The sequence below is a fragment of the Coregonus clupeaformis genome, chromosome 33 (genome assembly GCF_020615455.1).
Source record: "Coregonus clupeaformis isolate EN_2021a chromosome 33, ASM2061545v1, whole genome shotgun sequence".
Classification (NCBI taxonomy): domain Eukaryota; kingdom Metazoa; phylum Chordata; class Actinopteri; order Salmoniformes; family Salmonidae; genus Coregonus; species Coregonus clupeaformis.
In genome coordinates, this window is record NC_059224.1 from 8,839,059 (window position 1) to 8,863,219 (window position 24,161).

The 24,161-nt window shown below is 44.3% G+C and overlaps 1 protein-coding gene across 1 annotated transcript in view; it reads left to right on the plus strand.

Annotated features, from left to right (window-relative positions):
• LOC121548653 (disks large-associated protein 2-like) overlaps positions 1–24,161 on the plus strand; it is a 65,884-nt gene that overhangs the window by 15,830 nt on the left and 25,893 nt on the right. The window contains exons 3-5 of the mRNA XM_045210039.1: positions 6,512–6,738; positions 16,700–16,877; positions 20,171–20,390. Coding sequence (XP_045065974.1) covers positions 6,512–6,738; positions 16,700–16,877; positions 20,171–20,390 — 625 coding nt within the window. The remainder of the gene's footprint in view (positions 1–6,511; positions 6,739–16,699; positions 16,878–20,170; positions 20,391–24,161) is intronic.

The following is a 24,161-nucleotide window of genomic DNA, read 5'->3' on the forward strand; positions in this document are numbered from 1 at the left end:
ATTGAGGGGAAATAACCAGACAGGGCCCATGATTGGTTGGAGTGAGTAACTGGCAGAGGTAGAGAGGGAGACCACTAGTGCCCCAGGCTGTTGTTCTAAGAACCGCAGCTCCCCTTGTCCACTGGGAGCACAGAGTGATGGAATGTTATGTTATACATACAGTACATATGCCAGATCAATATACTGGACAGCTACAACATATGTGTGACATCACACAGCTTTAGATTGCCATCTCCAAGGTCCAGGAAGAGAAAGCGACAGATTATACACCGTGACAGGAGCATTGATTTGATTGGCCGTTGATGGCTAATTCCATGTCAATGCCAATATGCGGTGAAATAAGTATGTGTAAGATATATGGTTAAAGTGTCTGAGATCGAAATAAATGTCCTTGTATGAATATGATAATCTGTCTTAGAGTGCTAGAAAATATTTTCTATTCGAATGTACAGTCTACTAATGTGGATTGACTAGAACATGCCTTATTAACCTATTAACCTTCTTTGATTTCACCAATTAGAGCTAGTTATACAGTAAAGGAGCCACTTTGTTTTGGTGTGGAACTGTTTATGGCAAAGCAACACCATGTAATTAACAACCATCCCTTAATCACTATTAATTGTTCTGCCGTTCGTCGAAGCCGACCCCTTTTTTTCTGTTACAGTCGAGGCTACGCCGCTGCATATGCATGATGCGTTAATGTCGCTCGTTCATCTGCAGTTCCTATGGCTGCAACCTACACACTTGCCTACATTCCTCTAAAAATGAGTGTGGAGGATTCAGGAGGAATTATCCATTACTGTATTACTCCCCTCACTATGCTGTGTCACACTCTTCATCCTATAGCTGACCCTGAGACCTCTGGATTTTCAGTAAAAGTTTCATATTTATAACAACAGAACATTCATTTATTGAGATGCACCACTTGTCTGTGCTTGATAACTGCTGTTGGGGCCCATGGCAAAGACAATTATTGGATAAGTCCTCATTATCTTAGATATTGGATAGCAATAGTTCCTATAATCAGCGCAATTTCCTTTTGTCTTGATAAACACTGCGGGTACTATGAAAGCCATATGCTTTCTGAACTGTATGTCAACTAAAAAAGGGTACTTTAAATCACATTGTCCTGAACATTTGGATATCAATAACAGTAATCCGTAATTCCATTTCAGATGTAATTACAACGATACCTAATAATAGTACCAAGTTTAATTGCCACTTAACTTGTCTGCTGCTAAAATGAAAAATTGTTACGAACTACATCGTGTCAACTGAGCACAGTTGAATGAATGGCAGCCACTGTAGGTAAGGTTCAATCAAACCCACACTGTGCTTAGACAGCCATTGTGTGAGAAATCATATTGGTCCTGTGTCACAAGAATGTATGAATAGGTTGAATGTCGGTCTCTGCCCTAACAGTCTAACAGGGCAAAGTGGAGCTAGTGACAGATAGCAGTGCCTTTCTTTCCCACTCATTTCACACCCCTCCTCTTCTCACACTGTGCCCATCTCACTGGGGCTCGTCACTCCAACGGGCTTGCAGTGTCATTCCCTGTGTGGATCGCTTGACAATATGGGATGAGCTGGAACTCTACTACCCACACATCCATTCCCTAGGAAGTTTGACTCCACTCCCTGGAGTTTAGACCTCAGAGCCATGCTGTACAAGCGGGGAGTACAAGGGGAAAGGGAATTGGCACTCGTATTCATCCCTGCGGTACACCATCTCTACAAAAATTATATTTTGGTAAATGTATTGTGTATATCAGTACCAAGTCATCTGGATATTTATATCATTTAATGTTTTTGGAGATACTTTTAGCTTATTACACAGAGAATATCTTGCCACCATTTAGGATAATTTGTCTTGAGTTGTAGAAACGTGTAATGCTGTTCAGCTGCTTATACACACTGAAAAGCGCTTTGGCTAAATAACCAAACATTTCATGTTAGAGAAGATTTTTAAAAATGCCATTTAGCAGACGCTTTTATCCAAAGTGACTTACAGTCATACGTGCATACATTTTTTGTGTATGGGTGGTCCCGGGGATCGAACCCACTACCTTGGCGTTACAAGCGCCGTGCTCTACCAGCTGAGCTACAGAGACAAAAAGGGCTTTGGAGTAGGAGTAGATTGTTATGAGCAGTGAAACTGGTTAATTAGAGTAGCTAGACCCTTGGGGAGTGAGGGGCGAGGGGAGAACAGAGGCTGGGGATGGAGATCATTTTGCTCCAATCAGTCCCTGTGTGTGTTAGGGGAAAACTCTTCCTCAGTTGACTCTGAGTCAGCTCACACACTCTTTTGGCAGCCAGGCCCCATTGTACTAGCAGATAACAGAACTGCTTAGAGAGCAGTCGTACAAGGCTGAGATTTTGTCTCGGGGTACCCAGAGACGCGTACAAAGCTCTCCCTCGCCCTTCATTTGGCAAATCTGACCATAATTCTGTCCTTCTGATTCCTGCTTATAAGCAAAAACTAAAGCAGGAAGCACTAATGACTCGTTAATAAGGAAGTGGTCAGATGACGCAGATGCTAAGCTACAGGACTGTTTTGCTAGCACAGACTGGAATATGTTCCGGGATTCTTCTGATGGCATTGAGGAGTACACCACATCAGTCACTGGCTTCATCAATAAGTGCATCGATGACGTCGTCCCCACAGTGACCACACGTACATACCCCAACCAGAAGCCATGGATTACAGGCAACATCCGCACTGAGCTAAAGGGTAGAGCTGCCGCTTTCAAGGAGCGGGACTCTAACCCAGACTGTTATAAGAAATCCCGCTATGCCCTCCGACAAACCATCAAACAGGCAAAGAGTCAATACAGGACTAAGATTGAATCGTACTACACCGACTCCGACGCTCGTCGGATGTGGCGGGGCTTGCAAACTATTACAGACTACAAAGGGAAGCACAGCCGCTAGCTGCCCAGTGACACGAGCCTACCAGACTAGCTAAATAACTTCTATGCTCGCTTCGAGGCAAGCAACACTGAGGCATGCATGAGAGCATCAGCTGTTCCGGATGACTATGTGATCACGCTCTTCATAGCCGATGTGAGTAAGACTTTTAAGCAGGTCAACATTCCCAAGGCCGCAGGGCCAGACGGATTACCAGGACGTATACTCCGAGCATGCGCTGACCAACTGGCAAGTGTCTTCACTGACATTTTCATCATGTCCTTGACTAAGTCTGTAATACCAACATGTTTCAAGCAGACCACCACCAGTGCCCAAGAACACTAAGGTAACCTGCCTAAATGACTACCGACCCGTAGCACTAACGTCTGTAGCCATGAAGTGCTTTGAAAGGCTGGTCATCAACACCATTATCCCAGAAACCCAAGACCCACTCCAATTTGCATACCGCCCCAACAGATCCACAGATGATGCAATCTCTATTGCACTCCACACTGCCCTTTCCCACCTGGACAAGAGGAACACCTACGTGAGAATGCTATTCATTGACTACAGCTCAGCGTTCAACACCATAGTGCCCTCAAAGCTCATCACTAAGCTAAGGACCCTGGGACTAAACACCTCCCTCTGTAACTGGATCCTGGAGTTCCTGACGGGCCGCCCAGGTGGTAAGGGTAGGCTGATCCTCAACCCGGTGGCCCCTCAGATGTGCGTGCTCAGTCCCCTCCTGTACTCCCTGTTCACCCATGACTGCATGGTCAGGCACGACTCCAACACCATCATTAAGTTTGCTGACGACACAACAGTGGTAGGCCTGATCACCGACAATGATGAGACAGCCTATAGGGAGGAGGTCAGAGACCTGGCCGTGTGGTGCCAGGATAACAACCTCTCCCTCAACGTGATCAAGACAAAGGAGATGATTGTGGACTACAGGAAAAAAAAGAGGACTGAGTACGCCCCCATTCTCATTGACGGGGCTGTAGTGGAACAGGTTGAGAGCTTCAAGTTCCTTGGTGTCCACATCACCATCAAACTATCATGTTCCAAACACACCAAGACAGTCGTGAAGAGGGCACGACAAAGCCTAGTCCCCCTCAGGAGACTGAAAAGATTTGGCATGGGTCCTCAGATCCTCAAAAGGTTATACAGCTGCACCATCGAGAGCATCCTGACTGGTTTCATCACTGCCTGGTATGGCAACTGCTCGGCCTCCGACCGCAAGGTACTACAGAAGGTAGTGCGTACGGCCCAGTACATCACTGGGGCCAAGCTTCCTGCCATCCAGGACCTCTATACCAGGCGGTGTCAGAGGAAGGCCCTAAAAATTGTCAAAGACTCTAGCCACCCTAGTCATGGACTGTTCTCTCTGCTACCACACGGCAAGAGGTACCGGAGCGCCAAGTCTAGGTCCAACAGATTCCGTCTCTCACAGTTGAAGTGTACCTATAATAAAAATTACAGACCTCTACATGCTTCGTAAGTAGGAAAACCTGCAAAATCGGCAGTGTATCAAATACTTGCTCACTACTGTTATTTTACATTGACTCTGTACCGGTACCCCCTGTATATAGCCTCACTACTGTTATTTCACATTGACTCTGTACCGGTACCCCCTGTATATAGCCTCACTACTGATATTTCACATTGACTCTGTACCGGTACCCCCTGTATATAGCCTCACTACTGTTATTTTATTTTACTGCTGATCTTTATTTTTTACTTATCTATTTTTTACTCAACACTTATTTTTCTTAAAACTGCATTGTTGGTTAAGTAAGCATTTCACTGTAAGGTCTACACCTGTGTATTCTGCGCATGTGGCAAATAAAATTTGATTTGATTCTTCTACTTCATCACCTCACTCGTTTCTCCAGTAGAAGTGTGTGTGTGTGTGTGTGTGTGTGTGCGTGTGCATGTGCATGTGATACAAAGACACAGAGTACAGTACATCTGTGCAGAAAGTTGGATCTACAGTGGGGAAAAAAAGTATTTAGTCAGACACCAATTGTACAAGTTCTCCCACTTAAAAAGATGAGAGAGGCCTGTAATTTTCATCATAGGTACACGTCAACTATGACAGACAAAATGAGAGAAAAAAATCCAGAAAATCACATTGTAGGATTTTTTATGAATTTATTTGCAAATTATGGTGGAAAGTAAGTATTTGGTCAATAACAAAAGTTTCTCAATACTTTGTTATATACCCTTTGTTGGCAATGACACAGGTCAAATGTTTTCTGTAAGTCTTCACAAGGTTTTCACACACTGTTGCTGGTATTTTGGCCCATTCCTCCATGCAGATCTCCTCTAGAGCAGTGATGTTTTGGGGCTGTCGCTGGGCAACACAGACTTTCAACTCCCTCCAAAGATTTTCTATGGTGTTGAGATCTGGAGACTGGCTAGGCCACTCCAGGACCTTGAAATGCTTCTTACGAAGCCACTCCTTCGTTGCCCGGGCGGTGTGTTTGGGATCATTGTCATGCTGAAAGACCCAGCCACGTTTCATCTTCAATGCCCTTGCTGATGGAAGGAGGTTTTCACTCAAAATCTCACGACACATGGCCCCATTCATTCTTTCCTTTACACGGATCAGTCGTCCTGGTCCCTTTGCAGAAAAACAGCCCCAAAGCATGATGTTTCCACCCCCATGCTTCACAGTAGGTATGGTGTTCTTTGGATGCAACTCAGCATTCTTTGTCCTCCAAACACGACGAGTTGAGTTTTTACCAAAAAGTTCTATTTTGGTTTCATCTGACCATATGACATTCTCCCAATCCTCTTCTGGATCATCCAAATGCACTCTAGCAAACTTCAGACGGGCCTGGACATGTACTGCCTTAAGCAGGGGGACACGTCTGGCACTGCAGGATTTGAGTCCCTGGCGGCGTAGTGTGTTACTGATGGTAGGCTTTGTTACTTTGGTCCCAGCTCTCTGCAGGTCAATCACTAGGTCCCCCCGTGTGGTTCTGGGATTTTTGCTCACCGTTCTTGTGATCATTTTGACCCCACGGGGTGAGATCTTACTTGGAGCCCCAGATCGAGGGAGATTATCAGTGGTCTTGTATGTCTTCCATTTCCTAATAATTGCTCCCACAGTTGATTTCTTCAAACCAAGCTGCTGGTGCAGGTCTACAATTTAGTTTCTGGTGTCCTTTGACAGCTCTTTGGTCTTGGCCATAGTGGAGTTTGGAGTGTGACTGTTTGAGGTTGTGGACAGGTGTCTTTTATACTGATAACAAGTTCAAACAGGTGCCATTTAATACAGGTAACGAGTGGAGGACAGAGGAGCCTCTTAAAGAAGAAGTTACAGGTCTGTGAGAGCCAGAAATCTTGCTTGTTTGTAGGTGACCAAATACTTATTTTCCACCATAATTTGCAAATAAATTCATTAAAAATCCTACAATGTGATTCTCTGGATTTTGTTTCCTAAATTTGTCTGTCATAGTTGACGTGTACCTATGATGAAAATGACAGGCCTCTCTCATCTGTTTAAGTGGGAGAACTTGCACAATTGGTGGCTGACTAAATACTTTTTTTCCCCACTGTATGTGACTGATTGACAGAGGTGGGCTCTCTGCTACAGGTGCCTCAGGATGAGTGGAGTGGATACCCGGAGGACGGGGACAAGGACGAGGAGATCCCGTGTCGGCGGATGCGCAGCAGCAGCTACGTGAAAGCCATGGGAGAGGTAGACAACGACTCTGGTGGCGAATCTGACGGCAGCCCCAAGACCTCACCCCAGAAGGCCATCCGACCCGACGCCCTCGTCCTCAAATCAGTTATGCAGAGGCCCCAAATAGACCCCCAAAGGTACTACAGCTACTTGTGGTATTCAATAATGCGTTGTCACTAGATCGTTGTTACTGTGTCTGTTTTAGGACACCCTCAGCCTCATAAATCACTCCTCCTTGAGTCAATCCTCACCCATGAGGTATGAGGCTGAGGATGTTCTAAATTGGACACTGTACGTATCAGCCTGGTCTCATAGACTAGACGTAACATACACTCTTAGAAAGAAAGGTGCTATCTAGAACCTAAAAGTGTTCTTCAGCTGTCCCCATTTCTACAGAAGGTTCTACATGGAACCCAAAAGGGTTCTACCTGGAACCAAAAAGGGTTCTCCTATGAGAACAGCCAAAGAACCCATTTGGAACCCTTTTTTCTAAGAGTGTAGTAAACTTAAATCCAGGACACTCAAATGAGTATGATATTTTACGTTTGGTATGGTTACATGAGACAGAAGGTTACTTAAGGCAAAAATGAAAGTAGGGTGGTTGGTCTGGGTGGATGGGTAGGCGTATAATGCAAACGTCTAGCAACCCAAAGGTTGCGCGTTCCGAATCTCATCACAGACAACTTTAGCATTTTAGCTAATTAGCAACTTTGCAACTATTTACTACTTTTTAGCTACTTTGCAACTACTTAGAATGTTAGCTAACCCTTCCCCTATCCCTAACCTTAACCCGTTAACCTAATTCCTAACACCTAGCTAACATTAGCCACCAAGCTAACATTAGCATTAGCCACCTAGCCACTAGCTAGCGTTAGCCACAACAAATTGGAATTCGTAACATATCATACATTTTGCAAATTTGTAATATATTGTACATATTGCAATTCGTAACAAAGCTTATGAATTGTAATTCATAACATATCATATGAAATGGATGACGGACATCCACAAATTAATACATACCATACAAAAATGTAATATATCATAATAAGGAGTGTACCGAATTTACATTTACTATGTTACGTTTAATAGTGGTGCGTGTGTCAGCTGTTTGTTCACCCGCACCCACCAGCACTATATCACTATATGTGATAAAGCTAAAATCTAAGGCCCGCACCCGACCCTAACCCCCGCTAATATAGAAAATATGATTTAGGCTACAGTCAGAGATGGCAGACTGGTTTTTGTTTTTACAGGGGGTGCAGGATTTTTTTGTTGCTCATTTAGATGTTTATTTGTATACTTTCCCAACAGTTTGGTAGGCTATTTGTTAGTCAACTTGTCTATAATTAGATACATGCAGCTTCTGTTGCCCTAGAAGACTAATTAAACCCTTGCTCACCAGAATAATGTCATAAATAGATCTAATAATTTCTTAAATCTAGTTGACATCGTTAAAGTTTCTCTGTCGTCTCTGCTTCTTTCGCGGAGCAAAGATGTTTAGGGACCAGGGAGAAAATGCAATAACAAAACAAAAACTAGAAAGATTTTATGTGCAACATTTCCAAATGACATCAGTTTGACCGGTTGTAAAGAAATATAAAGCTGTGAAAATGACCCAACATGTTTCTGATAAGATTTCACTTCGGCTTGGATGCATATTTTATGTAGATGAAATACTATCAGCTTTTATGATGCTGATAAATATAGCACCTCTACAGATGGTATCTAACTGCGCATTCACATTCTGTCAAGATGCTGAAAGAAAGAAATCATATTTCTCCACTACTCTTCCTGAGTACATATTTGGCTGACATTTGGTGTATCATTCTACTGCAAGAAAGGCTTAATTCAGCAGGAGTTAATATTAAGGCTATGTGAGAGGTTATAGACCTACAGTCAGTGTCCGGTTTTCAGTTTCCATTTAACCCATCTGAACAGTAGGCTACAGTTCCCTTGACATGCCATAGGCCTATTTGAAGTCCCCTATTTGAATTTGTAGGCTATAGCGCCTCATAATCATTTACATTTACATTTTAGTCATTTAGCAGACGCTCTTATCCAGAGCGACTTACAGGAGCAATTAGGGTTAAGTGCCTTGCTCAAGGGCACATTTACGTCATTTAGCAGACGCTCTTATCCAGAGCGACTTACAAATTGGTGCATTCACCCTATAGCCAGTGGGATAACCACTTTACAATTATTATTATAAATTTTTTTTTTTTTGGGGGGGGTAGAAGGATTACTTTATCCTATCCCAGGTGTTCCTTAAAGAGGTGGGGTTTCAAATGTCTCCGGAAGGTGGTGAATGACTCCGCTGTCCTGGCGTCGTGAGGGAGCTTGTTCCACCATTGGGGTGCCAGAGCAGCGAACAGTTTTGACTGGGCTGAGCGGGAACTATGCTTCCGCAGAGGAAGGGGAGCCAGCAGGCCAGAGGTGGATGAACGCAATGCCCTCGTTTGGGTGTAGGGACTGATCAGAGCCTGAAGGTACGGAGGTGCCGTTCCCCTCACTGCTCCATAGGCAAGCACCATGGTCTTGTAACGGATGCGAGCTTAAACTGGAAGCCAGTGGAGTGTGCGGAGGAGGGGGGTGACGTGAGAGAACTTGGGAAGGTTGAACACCAGACGGGCTGCGGCATTCTGGATGAGTTGTAGGGGTTTAATGGCACAGGCAGGGAGCCCAGCCAACAGCGAGTTGCAGTAATCCAGACGGGAGATGACAAGTGCCTGGATTAGGACCTGTGCCGCTTCCTGTGTAAGGCAGGGTCGTACTCTCCGAATGTTGTAGAGCATGAACCTGCAGGATCGGGTCACCGCCTTGATGTTAGCGGAGAACGACAGGGTGTTGTCCAGGGTCACGCCAAGGCTCTTCGCACTCTGGGAGGAGGACACAACGGAGTTGTCAACCGTGATGGCGAGATCATGGAACGGGCAGTCCTTCCCGGGAGGAAGAGCAGCTCCGTCTTGCCAGGGTTCAGCTTGAGGTGGTGATCCGTCATCCATACTGATATGTCGGCCAGACATGCAGAGATGCGATTCGCCACCTGGTTATCAGAAGGGGGAAAGGAGAAGATTAGTTGTGTATCGTCAGCGTAGCAATGATAGGAGAGGCCATGTGAGGATATGACAGAGCCAAGTGACTTGGTGTATAGGGAGAAAAGGAGAGGGCCTAGAACTGAGCCCTGGGGGACACCAGTGGTGAGAGCACGTGGTGCGGAGACAGCTTCTCGCCACGCCACTTGGTAGGAGCGACCGGTCAGGTAGGACGCAATCCAGGAGTGAGCCGCGCCGGAGATGCCCAGCTCGGAGAGGGTGGAGAGGGGATTCAGCAGTGAGGAGAATGTGGCAAAGAGCTTCCTAGGGTTAGAGGCAGATGCTTGGAATTTAGAGTGGTAGAAAGTGGCCTTAGCGGCAGAAACAGATGAAGAAAATGTAGAGAGGAGGGAGTGAAAAGATGCCAGGTCGGCAGGGAGTTTAGTTTTCTTCCATTTCCGCTCAGCTGCCCGGAGCTCTGTTCTGTGAGCTCGCAATGAGACATCAAGCCACGGAGCTGGAGGGGAGGACCGAGCCGGCCGGGAGGATAGGGGACACAGGGAGTCAAAGGATGCAGAAAGGGAGGAGAGGAGGGTTGAGGAGGGTTGAGGAGGCAGAATCAGGAGATTGGAGGGAGAACGATTGAGCTGAGGGAAGAGATGATAGGATGGAAGAGGAGAGAGTAGTGGGAGAGAGAGAGCGAAGGTTGCGGCGGCGCGTTACCATCTGTGTAGGGGCAGAGTGAGTAGTGTTGGAGGAGAGCGAGAGAGAAAAGGATACAAAGTAGTGGTCGGAGACATGGAGGGGAGTTGCAGTGAGATTAGTAGAAGAGCAACATCTAGTAAAGATGAAGTCAAGCGTATTGCCTGCCTTGTGAGTAGGGGGGGATGGTGAGAGGGTGAGGTCAAAAGAGGAGAGGAGTGGAGTGGAAAGAAGGAGGCAGAGAGAAATGAGTCAAATGTAGACGTAGGGAGGTTGAAATCCCCCAAAACTGTGAAGGGTGAGCCATCCTCAGGAAAGGAACTTATCAAGGCGTCAAGCTCATTGATGAACTCTCCAAGGGAACCTGGAGGGCGATAGATGACAAGGATATTAAGCTTAAATGGGCTAGTGACTGTGACAGCGTGGAATTCAAATGAGGAGATAGACAGATGGGTTAGGGGAAAAATTGAGAATGACCACTTGGGAGAGATGAGGATTCCTGTGCCACCACCCCTCTGACCAGATGCTCTCGGGGTATGCGAGAACACATGGTCAGACGAGGAGACTGCTATCGTCCTCTTTTACCACGCCACCGAATCTTTCCCAAACATGACTTTTCTGGCCCTCCCTTCTCTTTATTTTCAACTCTCCATTTCGCAGCTTTTCTCTTATTGGATTAAATTCTAACATATTCCTTTTTCCCACCATGGATCGACATTAACTTTTTCTGCCCGTTCCCAAAAGCATTTGGCGATTGGCGTGTAGGTTATTTGGCACCCGTACAGTTAGGCCCTTAGGCTTACACACTACCAGATAGCCTAAATAAATGGAGCCTATAGATATAAATTGCACAAGAATGATACATTTATGGATTTCTTAAGGTTTTGTTTTCTCTTTATTCAACCCACCTGCCACCCACCCACCCTTCATCCACACAATATTTAATTACCCTAAACCTGCCTGCCCCACGGATATAACCCCAGGGACTGCGGGTTATGAGTCAACCTGGGCATCACTAACGTCTACGCCTGAGTCCAGGTTGTACGTATCATTCCCAGGATAAGTTTCAAAACACGAATGTAATGTGTGATATTAATATACTGTTTTACAGACAAGCCAGCATTTCAATGAATATGCCTAATGAAATTGCATTCGTAAGCCTTGTTACAGTGATGACAGTTGGTAGTGAATGATATATTACACAGCATTACTTACACGCTTTTTGGGTAAACATTTGGCTGCATTACTGAACTTGAAATAACTGTGCTCATAAGCTTGATTTTGACATTAGATTGGATGGCAGGGTTTAAAATTATATTTTTGCCCGGATAGCCAATGTGGCTCATGGATTACCGTAAATAATGTAGAAGCTCTGAACTTTATCTTGGCTGGATCTTGACCCTCTTAGAAAACCCTAAACACAGCACCCGCGTTTTTGACACGGCATTTCAAAACCTTAACCATATCTCCTGGCTTTTTGCAAGCTGTTTTTCACCTAGACGGCTCAGGGATTCAAACCAACAACCTTTCGGTTACTGGCCCAATGCGCTTAATTGCTAGGCTACCTGCCGTTATAGCTAGGCTACCTGTTACGTCTGTTTCATGTCTTTGTGACCACTGTCTGTCTGTAGTGGGATTTTCTGGGGGAACATGCATGATTTAGCCATGTCACTCGATGTTGCTGGGCAACAGAGGAAGAAAACCGCCTTTGACACGATTGTCTGTGACATGTTCCTATCGTACCCCAATGACTCTTCAGCCTGTATTAATGCATGACTAAGAGCTTTTCTACATTTGTTTGGTCAATTGGTTTGTAGCCACTTCACTGCTTTGTGCCCCTGTCCTTTTGCTTGGTTTGTTCTCTGTTTACTATTGGAACCCAGTTCTCCTCATGAGCTCAGATATTAAAGTAGTGCTTTAGCTGGTCAGTGTCACAGACCGATGCAGGCGTTATATCTGACCTTTATCAACTGCAATTTCAATATTTGCCTAACATCTTGCCGAGGCAATGTACCTCATGTTATCACAGCACTGTTGACAAGGCAGTGGTCACTTCTCTCTAATGTCACAGTCAAATGACCAGGTACAGTATTAAGCATGAACAGGATATTCATTGGCTGACAATCAAATCTCATGTATTTCTTTGAATGTCTTCATATAGGTGAAATATTCTTTAATTCTCACTTGATCTGTCTCACTCCACACATACAGTGCCTGTTTGCTCTCATTCCCCCTCTTGACAGGCAACACTCCATAGATTCATAGATAAATAAGCTTTAGGTGAACTATAAGAAGCAGGACAGTGGTACTGAGTGATATTGTAGTACAAAGAAATGTAATGATTGAACAGAAAAAGAAAAGGACCCCATCAAAATAATGTACAGCTAGATGTTACGATAATGACAAGAAGAAGACTATACCAGCCAATCAGAAGATGCTATTCATAATATTCTGAATGACAAAGTCCAAATGATGTTCTTGGTATCAATAAAAGGGCTTGGAGACAAACTAAAAAACCTCCACTACTGACTGTACCATACATTATGCACCTCTTGGTGTTAGTGGAACATTTTCTATTTCCTTATTGTACTGTTGACTGCGTCAGAGCAGAATATGTTCCTGATTCTGACCCAGATGATCCATCTGCTCACTCTTTGAGATGTATCGTATTGTTATTCTAGGCTGGCTTTGCAAATCGCTCTTCCAGAACAGGACGGATGCTTGTGTTCTGGATGTCTGCACGCATGCACAGGGGCACGCACATGCACACGCACACGCACAGGGAGAAACCTGGGGAGGTGCCCTTCATGCATTAGTCCTGTATGCCACTCAGTGCTCAGACTCCTTTAATCATAATCTCACTGGGATTCTACTCATGAAATGCTTTAAAAGGCTGGTCATGGCTCACATCAACACCATCATCCCAGAAAACCCTGGACCCACTCCAATTCGCACACCACCCCAACAAATCCACATATGACGCAATCTCTATTGCACTCCACACTGCCCTCTCCCACCTGGATAAGAGGAATACCTATGTGAGAATGTTGTTCATTGACTACAGCTCAGCATTCAACACCATAGTGCCCTCCAAGCTCATCACTAAGCTCAGGACCCTAGGACTGAACACCTGCCTCTGCAACTGGATCCTGGACTTCCTGACGGGCCACCCCCAGGTGGTGAGGGTAGGTAACAACACATTCACCACGCTGATCGCTCAACACCATGTTTGCTGATGACACGACGGCGGTAGGCCTGATCACCGACGAGGTTGAGACAGCCTATAGGGAGGAGGTCACTGACCTGGCAGTGTGGTGCCAGGACAACAGCCTCTCCCTCAATGTCAGCAAGACAAAGGAGCTGATCATGGACTACAGGAAACGGAGGTCCGAGCACGCCCCATCCACATCGACGGGTCGAGAGCAAGGAATTATCATTGTCCACACACACAAACACAGTCATGAAGAAGGTACGACAACGCCTTTTCCCCCTCAGGAGGCTGAAAAGATTTGGCATGGGCCCTCAGATCCTCAAAAGGTTATACAGCTGCACCATTTGACAGCATCTTGACTGGCTTCATCACCGCTTGGTATGGCAACTGCTTGGCATCCGACCACAATGCGCTACAGTTCATCACGTGTTGAGCTCCCTGCCATCCAGGACCTCTATACCAGGCGGTGTCAGAGGAAGGCCCTAAAAATGGTCAATGACTCTAGCTACCGAAGTCATAGACTGTGTTTTCTGCAACCACACGGCAAGCGGTACCGATGCACCAAGTCTGGCACCAACATCTGTGGATCTGTTGGGGTGGTATGCGAATTGGAGTGTGTCTAGGGTTTCCGGGATGATGGTGTGAGCCATGACCAGTCTTTCAAAACACTTCATGGCTACTGACGTGAGTGCTACGGGGTGGTAGTCATTTAGGCAGGTTACCTTCGCTTTCTTGGGCACAGGGACTATTGTGGTCTGCTTGAAACATGTAGGTATTACAGACTCGGTCAGGGAGAGGTTGAAAATGTCAGTGAAGACACTTGCCATTTGGTCCGCTAATGCTCTGACTACATGTCCTGTGTGTTGACCTGTTTAAAGGTCTTGCTCACATCGGCTACGGAGAGCGTGATCACACAGTCGTCCGGAACAGCTGGTGCTCTTATGCATGCTTCTGTGTTGCTTGCCTTGAAGCTAGCATAAAAGGCATTTAGCTCGTCTGGTATGCTCGCGTCACTGGGAGCTCGCGGATGGGTTTCCCTTTGTAGTCCGTAATAGTTTGCAAGCCCTGCCACATCCGACGAGCGTCAGAGCCGGTGTAGAAGGATTCAATCTTAGTCCTGTATTGACTCTTTGCCTCTTTGATGGTTCGTCTGAGGGCATAGTGGGATTTCTTATAAACGTTTGGATTAGTGTCCTACTCCTTGAAAGCGGCAAGTCTTGTAATCCATGGCTTCTGGTTGGGATATGTACGTGCGGTCACTGTGGGGACGACGTCGTCGATGCACTCATTGATGAAGCCGGTGACTGAGGTGGTATATTTTTTTTTCTCCTCTGGTTGCACATGTGACATGCTGGTAGAAATGATGTAAAACAGATTTAAGTTTGCCTGCATTAAAGTCCCCGGCCACTAGGAGCGCCCCTTCTAGATGAGCATTTTCTTGTTTGCTTATGGTCTTATACTGCTCGTTGAGTGCGGTCTTAGTGCCAGCATCGGTTTGTGGTGGTAAATAGACGGCTATGAAAAATATAGATGAAAACTCTCTTGGTAGATAGTGTGGTCTACAGTTTATCATGAGGTACTCTACCTCAGGCAAGCAATACCTCGAGACCTCCTTAATTTAGACATCGCGCACCAGCTGTTATTGACAAATAGACACAAACCCCACCCCTCGTCTTACCAGACGTAGCTGTTCTGTCCTGCCGAAGCAAGGAAAACCCAGCCAACTGAATATTATCCATGTCGTCGTTCAGCCACGACTCAGTGAAACATAAGATATTACAGTTTTTAATGTCCCGTTAGGATAGTCTCGAGCAGAGATCATCCAGTTTATTTTCCAGTGATTGCACGTTGGCCAATAGAACGAATGGTACAGGCGGGTTACCCATTCATCAACGAATTCTCACAATGCACCCCGATTTCCGCCCCCTGTATTTCCGTCTTTTCTTCACGCGAATGACAGGGATTTGGGCCTGGTCTCGGAGAAGCAGTATATCCTTCAAGTCAGACTCATTAAATAAAAAATCTTCGTCCAGTTCGAGGTGAGTAATCGCTGTTCTGATATCCAGAAGCTCTTTTCGGTCATAAGAGACGGTAGCAGCAACATTATGTACAAAATAAGTTACAAACAATGCGAAAAAATGCACAAAATAGCACAGTTGGTTAGGAGCCCTTAAAACGGCAGCCATCCCCTCCCGCGCCATTATAGTGTACAAGCCATAAGACTGCTAAATACAGTAGTTAACCAAATAGCTACCGGGCTATCTGCATTGAACCCCCTTTGCACCAACTCTCTTTTGACTCATCACATAAGCTACTGCTACTGCTTATTATCTATCCTGTTGCCTAGTTACCTTACCTATATTTACATATCTACCTCAATTACCTCACACATCAGTACTGGCACCCGTGTGGCTCAGTTGGTAGAGCATGGCGCTTGCAACACCAAGGTTGTGGGTTTGAATCCCACAGGGGACCAATAAGAAAATGAATGCACTCCCTACTATAAGTCTCACTGGATAAGAGTATGTGCTAAATTACCCCCCAAAAAATATTTTTATATAGCCAAGTTATCGTTACTCATTTTGTGTTTATTCCTTGTGTTATTATCTTTCTATTATTTAAAAATGTTTCTCTCTGCATTGTTGGGAAGGGCCCATAAGTAAGCATTTCACTATTAATCTACACTTGTTGTTTACGCATGTGACAAATAACATTTGATTTGCTTATATTGTTGTACTATTGGGAGTTATAGGTGGGTTGACAAACTGTAATTGAGTGGCTAGCGAGTCACCAGTGTTTGCGAGTACTGCACATGTCATCGTAGTTCGGAGTTGATCGTATTAAGGCTGCTGTTGTAAGAGGATGAGTCACTTTTGCTGCCGGTCACACAACAACACAACATAAACCTGGATACAGCATTAGGCCTACAGCATGTTAGCCAGGTTACCTGTTTAACAGAATATGAAATATTTTGGGGCTTAGGTCAAAATAATTGGCCAGGGATGTCTAAACTCAGTTAACCCAGAACTAAAATTGTGCATAATTTGGTCAGATGCTCGATTATGTTTACGTAGTCTTTCCACAAGAGATAAAGGGATGTCTGACTGACAATACCTCTCATATTTGTCTCTCTACTCTCTCTCTATTCAGCCAGAGCTACCACTTGCAAACCACCCGAGACATGATGCGGCCCCATCCCAGTGTCACCCTGGACCCAGCCTCCAACTACCCCCAACACCATGTACCCCTGGGACCTCAGTTCCGCTCCCGGAACCAGAGCTACATGCGGGCTGTCAGCACCCTCAGTCAGGCAAGCTGCGTCAGCCAGGTGAGTCCCACACAGGCCCCTTACAGGGGGAACACCAGCAGACCCAGGGGAGGAGGAGGAAGGAGAGATACAGTAGATGCCACCAGGAGCCGAGGAGGAGGAGGAGGAGGAAGGAGAGATACAGTAGACGCCACCAGGAGCCGAGGAGGAGGAGGAGGAAGGAGAGATACAGTAGATGCCACCAGGAGCCTTGGAGTAGGAGGTGGAGGTGGAGGAGGAGGAGGTGGAGGAGGAGGTGGAGGAGGTGGTGGAGGAGGTGGAGGAGGAGGTGGAGGAAGGAGAGATACAGTAGATGCCACCAGGAGCCCTGGAGTAGGAGGTGGAGGAGGTGGAGGTGGAGCTGGAGGTGGAGGAGGTGGAGGAAGGAGAGATACAGTAGATGCCACAAGGAGCCCTGGAGTAGGAGGTGGAGGAGGTGGAGGTGGAGGTGGAGGAGGAGGAAGGAGAGATACAGTAGATGCCACCATGTGGGCAGAGTGGGTGGGACCATCTGTTTGCTAAAGGGGTGCCAATAATCACAATAATCATATAGTTACTTATAGAAACACATTTGTCACCACTAGATCCCCTCTCCTTGACATGGTAGATGTTTGTTCAGCCATTATTGTTTGAGAGATAGGGCTTTTTGATAGTTTAAATTGTCATTGGTAATACTGTTGACTTATTTAAAATGAATCCGATTTTGATGTAGAAGATAGCGGTTTTCAGAACGATTCAGGTGAAGTCAATAGATTTGTGTTATCGGTGACATTGCATTAACAAGCAGCACAATACATATCTGTTATTTTCTATATTTATCTCATTACAAGTTCAAGTTACCCATTACGGAAGTTCATGCACACTACTAGCATGTTGTTTTAAACTGCTCAGTCAGTCTAGACAATGTTTGATGTTTGAACAGCAAAAAGCCTTCTTATTATCCATAGTTTCTGAATAGTAGGTGCAAGATACACTGTGGGTTACAATGATTTAACACTCTGCAGTCATTTGTATTATGTTATTAAGTAGCAGGATTTTATGCACTGCATAATATAAACAAGATTAATTTTGATACACGTTTGGCACAATATCTCATTCTCAACCAACTTTGTGGTGCTATTTTAAAAATCCCCTCACACAGATGACGTTGGTAGTATAGCCTCCTGCCTGCCGTTACATTGGAAGCATTGCGATGGAGATATACAGTACCAGTCAAAACTTTGGACACACCTACTCACTCAAGGGTTTTTCTTTATTTGTACTATTTTGAAGACATCAAAACTATGAAATAACACATATGGAATCATGTAGTAACCAAAACAGTGTTAAACAAATCAAAATATATTTTATATTTGAGGTTCTTCAAATAGCCACCATTTGCCTTGATGACAGCTTTGCACACTCTTGGCATTCTCTCAACCAGCTTCACCTGGAATGCTTTTCCAACAGTCTTGAATGAGTTCCACATATGCTGAGCACTTGTTGGCTGCTTTTCCTTAATTATGCGTTCCGGTTGAGGTCGGGGAATTGAGGAGGCCAGGTCATCTGATGCAGCACTCCATCACTCTCATTCTTGGTAAAATAGCCCTTACACAGCCTGGAGGTGTGTTGGGTCATTGTCCTAATGAAAAACAAATGATAGTCCCACTAAGCCCAAACCAGATGGGATGGCGTATCGCTGCAGAATGCTGTGGTAGCCATGCTGGTTAAGTGTGCCTTGAATTCTAAATAAATCACAGACGGTGTCACCAGCAAAGCACCCCCACACCATAACACCTCCTCATTCATGCTTTACGGTGGGAAATACACATGCAGAGATCATCCGTTCACCCACACCGCTTCTCACAAAGACACAGCGGTTGGAACCAAAAATCTCCAATTTGGATTCAAGACCCAAGGACAAATTTTCACTGGTCTAATGAACATTGCTCGTGTTTCTTGGCCCAAGCAAGTCTCTTCTTCTTATTGGTGTCCTTTAGTAGTGGTTTCTTTGCAGCAATTCAACCATGAAGGCCTGATTCACACAGTCCCTTCTGAACAGTTGATGTTGAGATGTGTTTGCTACTTGAACTCTGTGATGCATTTATTTTGGCTGCAATTTCTGAGGCTGGTAACTTTAATGAACTTATCCTCTGCAGCAGAGGTAACTCTGGGTCTTCCATTCCTGTCACGGTCCTCATGAGAGCCAGTTTCATCATAGCGCTTGATGGTTTTTGCGACTGCACTTGAAGAAACATTCAAAGTTCTTGTTATTTTCTGACCTTCATGTCTTAAAGGAATGATGGACTGTCGTTTCTCTTTGCTTTTTTGAGCTGTTCTTGCCATAATATGGACTTGGTCTTTTACCAAATAGGGCTATCCTCTGTATACCCCCCGCCCCTACCTCATCACAACACAACTGATTGGCTCAAACGCATTAAGAAGGAAAGAAATTCCACAAATTAACTTTTAAGAAGGCACACCTGTTAATTGAAATGCATTCCAGGTGCCTACCTCATGAAGCTGGTTGAGAGAATGCCAAGAGTGTGCAAAGCTGTCATCAAGGCAAAGGGTGGCTATTTGAAGAATCTCAGATATAACATATATTTTGATTTGTTTAGCACTTTTTGGGTTACTATATGATTCCATATGTATTATTTCATAGTTTTGATGTCTTCACTATTATTCTACAATGTAAAAAATAGTAAAAATAAAGAATAACCCTTGAATGAGTAGGTGTGTCCAAACTTTTGACTGGTAGTGTATATATTCACAACATTTAAATTCTGCATGTTGTTTGTACTGTGTTACACTGTGTAATTTCTACTTTTGAATAGGTAGAACATCTGCTTTCCCCAGTAGTAACATATGTATCACAGGAGGCTGCTGAGGAGAGAACGGCTCATAATACTGGCTGAAACGGAGCAAATAGAATAGCATCAAACACCTGGTAACCATGTGTTTAATGTATTTGAAACCATTCCACTTATTGCGCTCCAGTCATTAACATGAGCCCGTTCTCCCCAATGAAGGTGCCATCAACCTCCTGCGGTATGTATCTCTATGATGATGACTTACACTGGGATAGTACATATTGTAAACAACCAAATGATGCATTGTTATTGTTCTTTTCATTTGGTTGTTTTATCTGCTTGGTGTTTTAAGAAAACAAAGATTTTGATGCAAAGTATTATTTTTTTAAGGTCGGAATTGCCAGTGCCTTTTTTTCCTGCTAACACTCCTTCATATTTACTGTACTAAGGGGAAGAGTCAAAGTGAGAAAGAGAAAGGAAGAGGAAAAATTAAGGAGTGCTATTCCTGTTTTTGTCTCTCAGGTGAGTGAGACTGAGGTCAATGGCCAGTTTGAGTCAGTTTGCGAGTCCGTTTTTAGCGAAGTAGAATCCCAGGCCATGGAGGCATTGGACCTGCCTGGCTCGTTCCGCACTCGAAGCCACAGTTACCTGCGTGCAATTCAGGCTGGGTATTCCCAAGACGACGACTGCTTGCCTTCAATGACATCCTCCACTGTCACTTCAACTCTCAGATCCACAACAGGTAACAGTATGCCTCACAAAATCCCCCCCAAACGAGAGAAGGCTTAGAAAACATACTCCTCATACGATCTATAACATGCGTACATCCTTGACATACCTACATATGTACAGTGGGGTACCCTTGAGCTTTGAGAGATGCTGGGTTGAATGATTCCGGTCATTTCTTTTTGCCGGCTGTCGTTGTTGTGTGTCTTGTTTGTCTTGCCTCTGCATATCCTGAGTGTTCCGAGCAATTTGCTTGCAAGCGCCTTACTTTGCACGAACCATGCATCATGACCCGGGCTTCCTGATTTGTCACGTGTGGCGATGGCAAAGCAGGACCAGTAGTAGAGGGTGGGAGGGGCCTCATTCAAATCAGCCCAATGAGAAGTCATACCCACAATGCACAACACCACAACAACACACTACAGTCACACTCACAGCACTTGGCATGTGCAAGAGGACATGCCCTGTTCTGAGCATGTGAATCTCAGTGATATATGTGTTGTGTGTAGAGTGTGAGTCGTGTAGGGAAGGGTTAAGTGTGAAACAGACCAGTGGTTGAAGGGAGGGGCTATAGACCTCTACCGAGTGTTTGGAGGGTTCATAGCCTGCTCCAGAGAGGTCTTCAGCCTCCCCTTCCATGCTTTGTATGAGAAGTCAATTACCTTTAGCACAAGGGTATTCAAATCTTATCCTGCAAGGTCCGGAGCCTGCTGGTTTTCTGTTCTACCTGATAATTAATGGCACCCACCTGGTGTCCCAGGTCTAAATCAGTCCCTGATTAAAGGGGAATAATTAAACTAAGCAGTGGAACTGTCTTCAAGGTCCAGATTTGATGTTGAGGGCACTAGAATCTCTTAACTGATCTTGACTTATAAGCCTACAGAAAACAGGACAGCATCTTGTAACCGACATACGGTAAGTCAACAAACTCCGATATGGTACTGGTTGCACAAAGGAACTTACTAGGAAAGGCAATTCAGAGCACGTAAAATAAATTGTTTTTCTATATTGTTGTATTGTGTTGCATAAAACCACATTTGGAGATATGATATGAATAATATTTACTGGCAACTGATTTATCAGTCTGGCAATCATGTGTTTCAGGGAGACTGATCAGTTGACTTGAGGTTTGACAAGGGTTAGACTACAGTGGCGCTCTCACATACATTTTCAACAGCTATTTTACCCGTCAGGCCCTCCATATTATAAACTTTCTCTTTCAACTAAATCTCACATTTAGATGACCTCTTAGAATAATGTTAAATCATCTTAATAATTGTGAAGTTTTCAAGTGATTTGAAGGTTTTGTGCAACATTTTACACATAATATCTTTGTCACAACATCAACATATCTGGTTCTTTGTGTAAACAGAACCACTGCTCCCTCCATAAACTAATTGCCCTGGTGCATTTGGTGTATACCTGAAAGAGTAAAGCTATGAACCCTATTGAAATACTATCATTTCATATTATGTTTTTCATTGACAATATTATGACCTGGATTTTAATTTCTCAACACATTTCGTGAAATCAGTTGTACCAGCCCTCTGTATTTGTTTGAGTTTTTGGGGTTTCTTTGTTTTCTTGTACAATCTGGAGTTTTATTTTGTTTATCTTGTCATGCTCAATTGGGTTGCACTGTCAGAATCCCTCAACCTACGATGTGACCTGCGGATCAAGGAGTGTCCTCCAATCCCACCGTCTTACCTGCTGAACTCCTTTCACCCAATAAACTCTGTCCCAATTCTGTCCGCTTCCCAATTGGCTCACTAAATTGGCTCTGAAATGGGTGTCAGTTATTCCTAGCATTTTCTGCATATATTTGTATTTTTTCTGAGTAGTTCTCTAGGACCCTTTTTTCTCCATATACAGTCATATCCGATTTGGATATGGAACAGGATGTGCTTGTGAGCCTCAGGGAAATAATTGGCTATGACCTGTTGCCTCCATCTCAAGCCATATTGCAAATATTTTTACCTGGTATCAACCATTTGGTGTCATTTTTGAGGGAATAGCGACCTTGACATTAAATGAATTAATCCATAGTATTTTACTTTAAAAAATTGAAATGAGATCTGAATTCTAAATCGCTTCCCAACTAAATGCTAGCATGTCGAGGCTAGCAGGGCCCTTGAGTGGGGAAGGGATCCTATGATGCCCCATTGGGCAGAAGAGCAGCAGCCCCTCTATCTGACCAGCCATGCATCTCTTGAAGGATAACCAGGGGACAGAACAGCTGGAGACCTCAGTGATGCCTGTCACAGGTATTTTAATGTCAACACGCATACATACGTCTATGTGTATGTGTGTTTTTTGCACTGCCTTCTCAGCAATAAATAAAAACGACAACTTTGATATGATAGCAGGATTGACAAATCCCATTTAGATACTATGAGAAACAAACATGGGGTCTGAACAACTCACAAAACTCTGAGGCCTTGAATTCCTTGTTCGTATGCATTAATATTCCAGAATCATCTTTGTGATGATGGTGCCTCGCTGGCTTTTGCGAGTTGTTTTGAAGTGTCCCTATTTTTTAGTGCACTAAAAGGGCCTCATTGGTGTGACTGTATGATAAATCTGTACTTCCCAGTCTGACACATAATCTGCTCATAGCGCAGCCATAGGATAGCCCTGAATGTTATCATATTGCCACTGTCAACAGTCAAAATATGAGAGCAGTTACATTGTGTTACAGTAGCTTTGTGTTTTTTTCTTTCTATGAAAGTTGACCTCTGTAAAGGCCACATGTGGCTGGGTTTGACCCTTGGTGTGGAGGTTATCAGCCGTCTTTGATTGTGGGATTGCAGCCCCTCCCTGGTGCAGCCCTGTATGGGGGGATTTACCCGCCACTGGGGAACTCCACATGGTCCAATCAACCTCATGGTGAGGGACCTGACATGTTCAATAGGGTTCATAACTGCTTCTCGGCCCAATGACTTGAGTTGTGATTCTCTCATTGCCTTTTCATCTTTTCTGTTGCACAAACAAAAACTAAAAGAAACAATCGGAAAACACTTAAGAATGTTTAGCGAATCAAGCTTTAATGATTTAATTCGGAAAATTGTATTTTATTTTGAAACTGATTGGTAATGATGGCTTATGCTAGGAACCGACAGGGTTCCACTTCCCAGGGTGCAGTGCGGTGAAAAGAGGGAAAGACTGTGGAAGGTTGATGTTCATTGAAATGAGTGAGAAGGCAGTGTAAAAACAGAAAAGCCTGCAGTATGTGAGTTAAAATGCATCACTCAAGTGGCTCAGTGTACCTGGTTGAATAATTCCTTTCTGCATTTTAGTGTGCCAGAGCTGTGTTAAAGAACATAACAATTCTAGAGACCACATCAGTGTCTGAAGGGCACCTCTTCATTAAGTTTTACATGGTCTCTTTTTGGGTTTGAACCATCACAAATGGATCAGATAAAGGAATCACAAATGCATCATTTGATAAAAGGGTAATGATATTCGCAGGAGATTAGTGATCAACAAATCGTCAAGCTGTTCACAATTTCTACTCCATATCCTCAATGCAATGAGTCAAAATGTGATTTTACCTGATTATAGGGTAGTTGTAGTATTTTACTCACATACTGAATGCATATTGTAGGTATAGATATAGATATATAATGCCCACTAGGTTTGAAAATTTGGGCATTACAATTACATAACACTCCAGCTGTTCCCTCCCTTTGAATGTCCCTCTATTTGCATATTCAAATTTGTCTTCCAGAGGGATATGAAGGTACTTCTTTGCTAAACGAGGACATGATAGAAGACGACGACGGGGCCA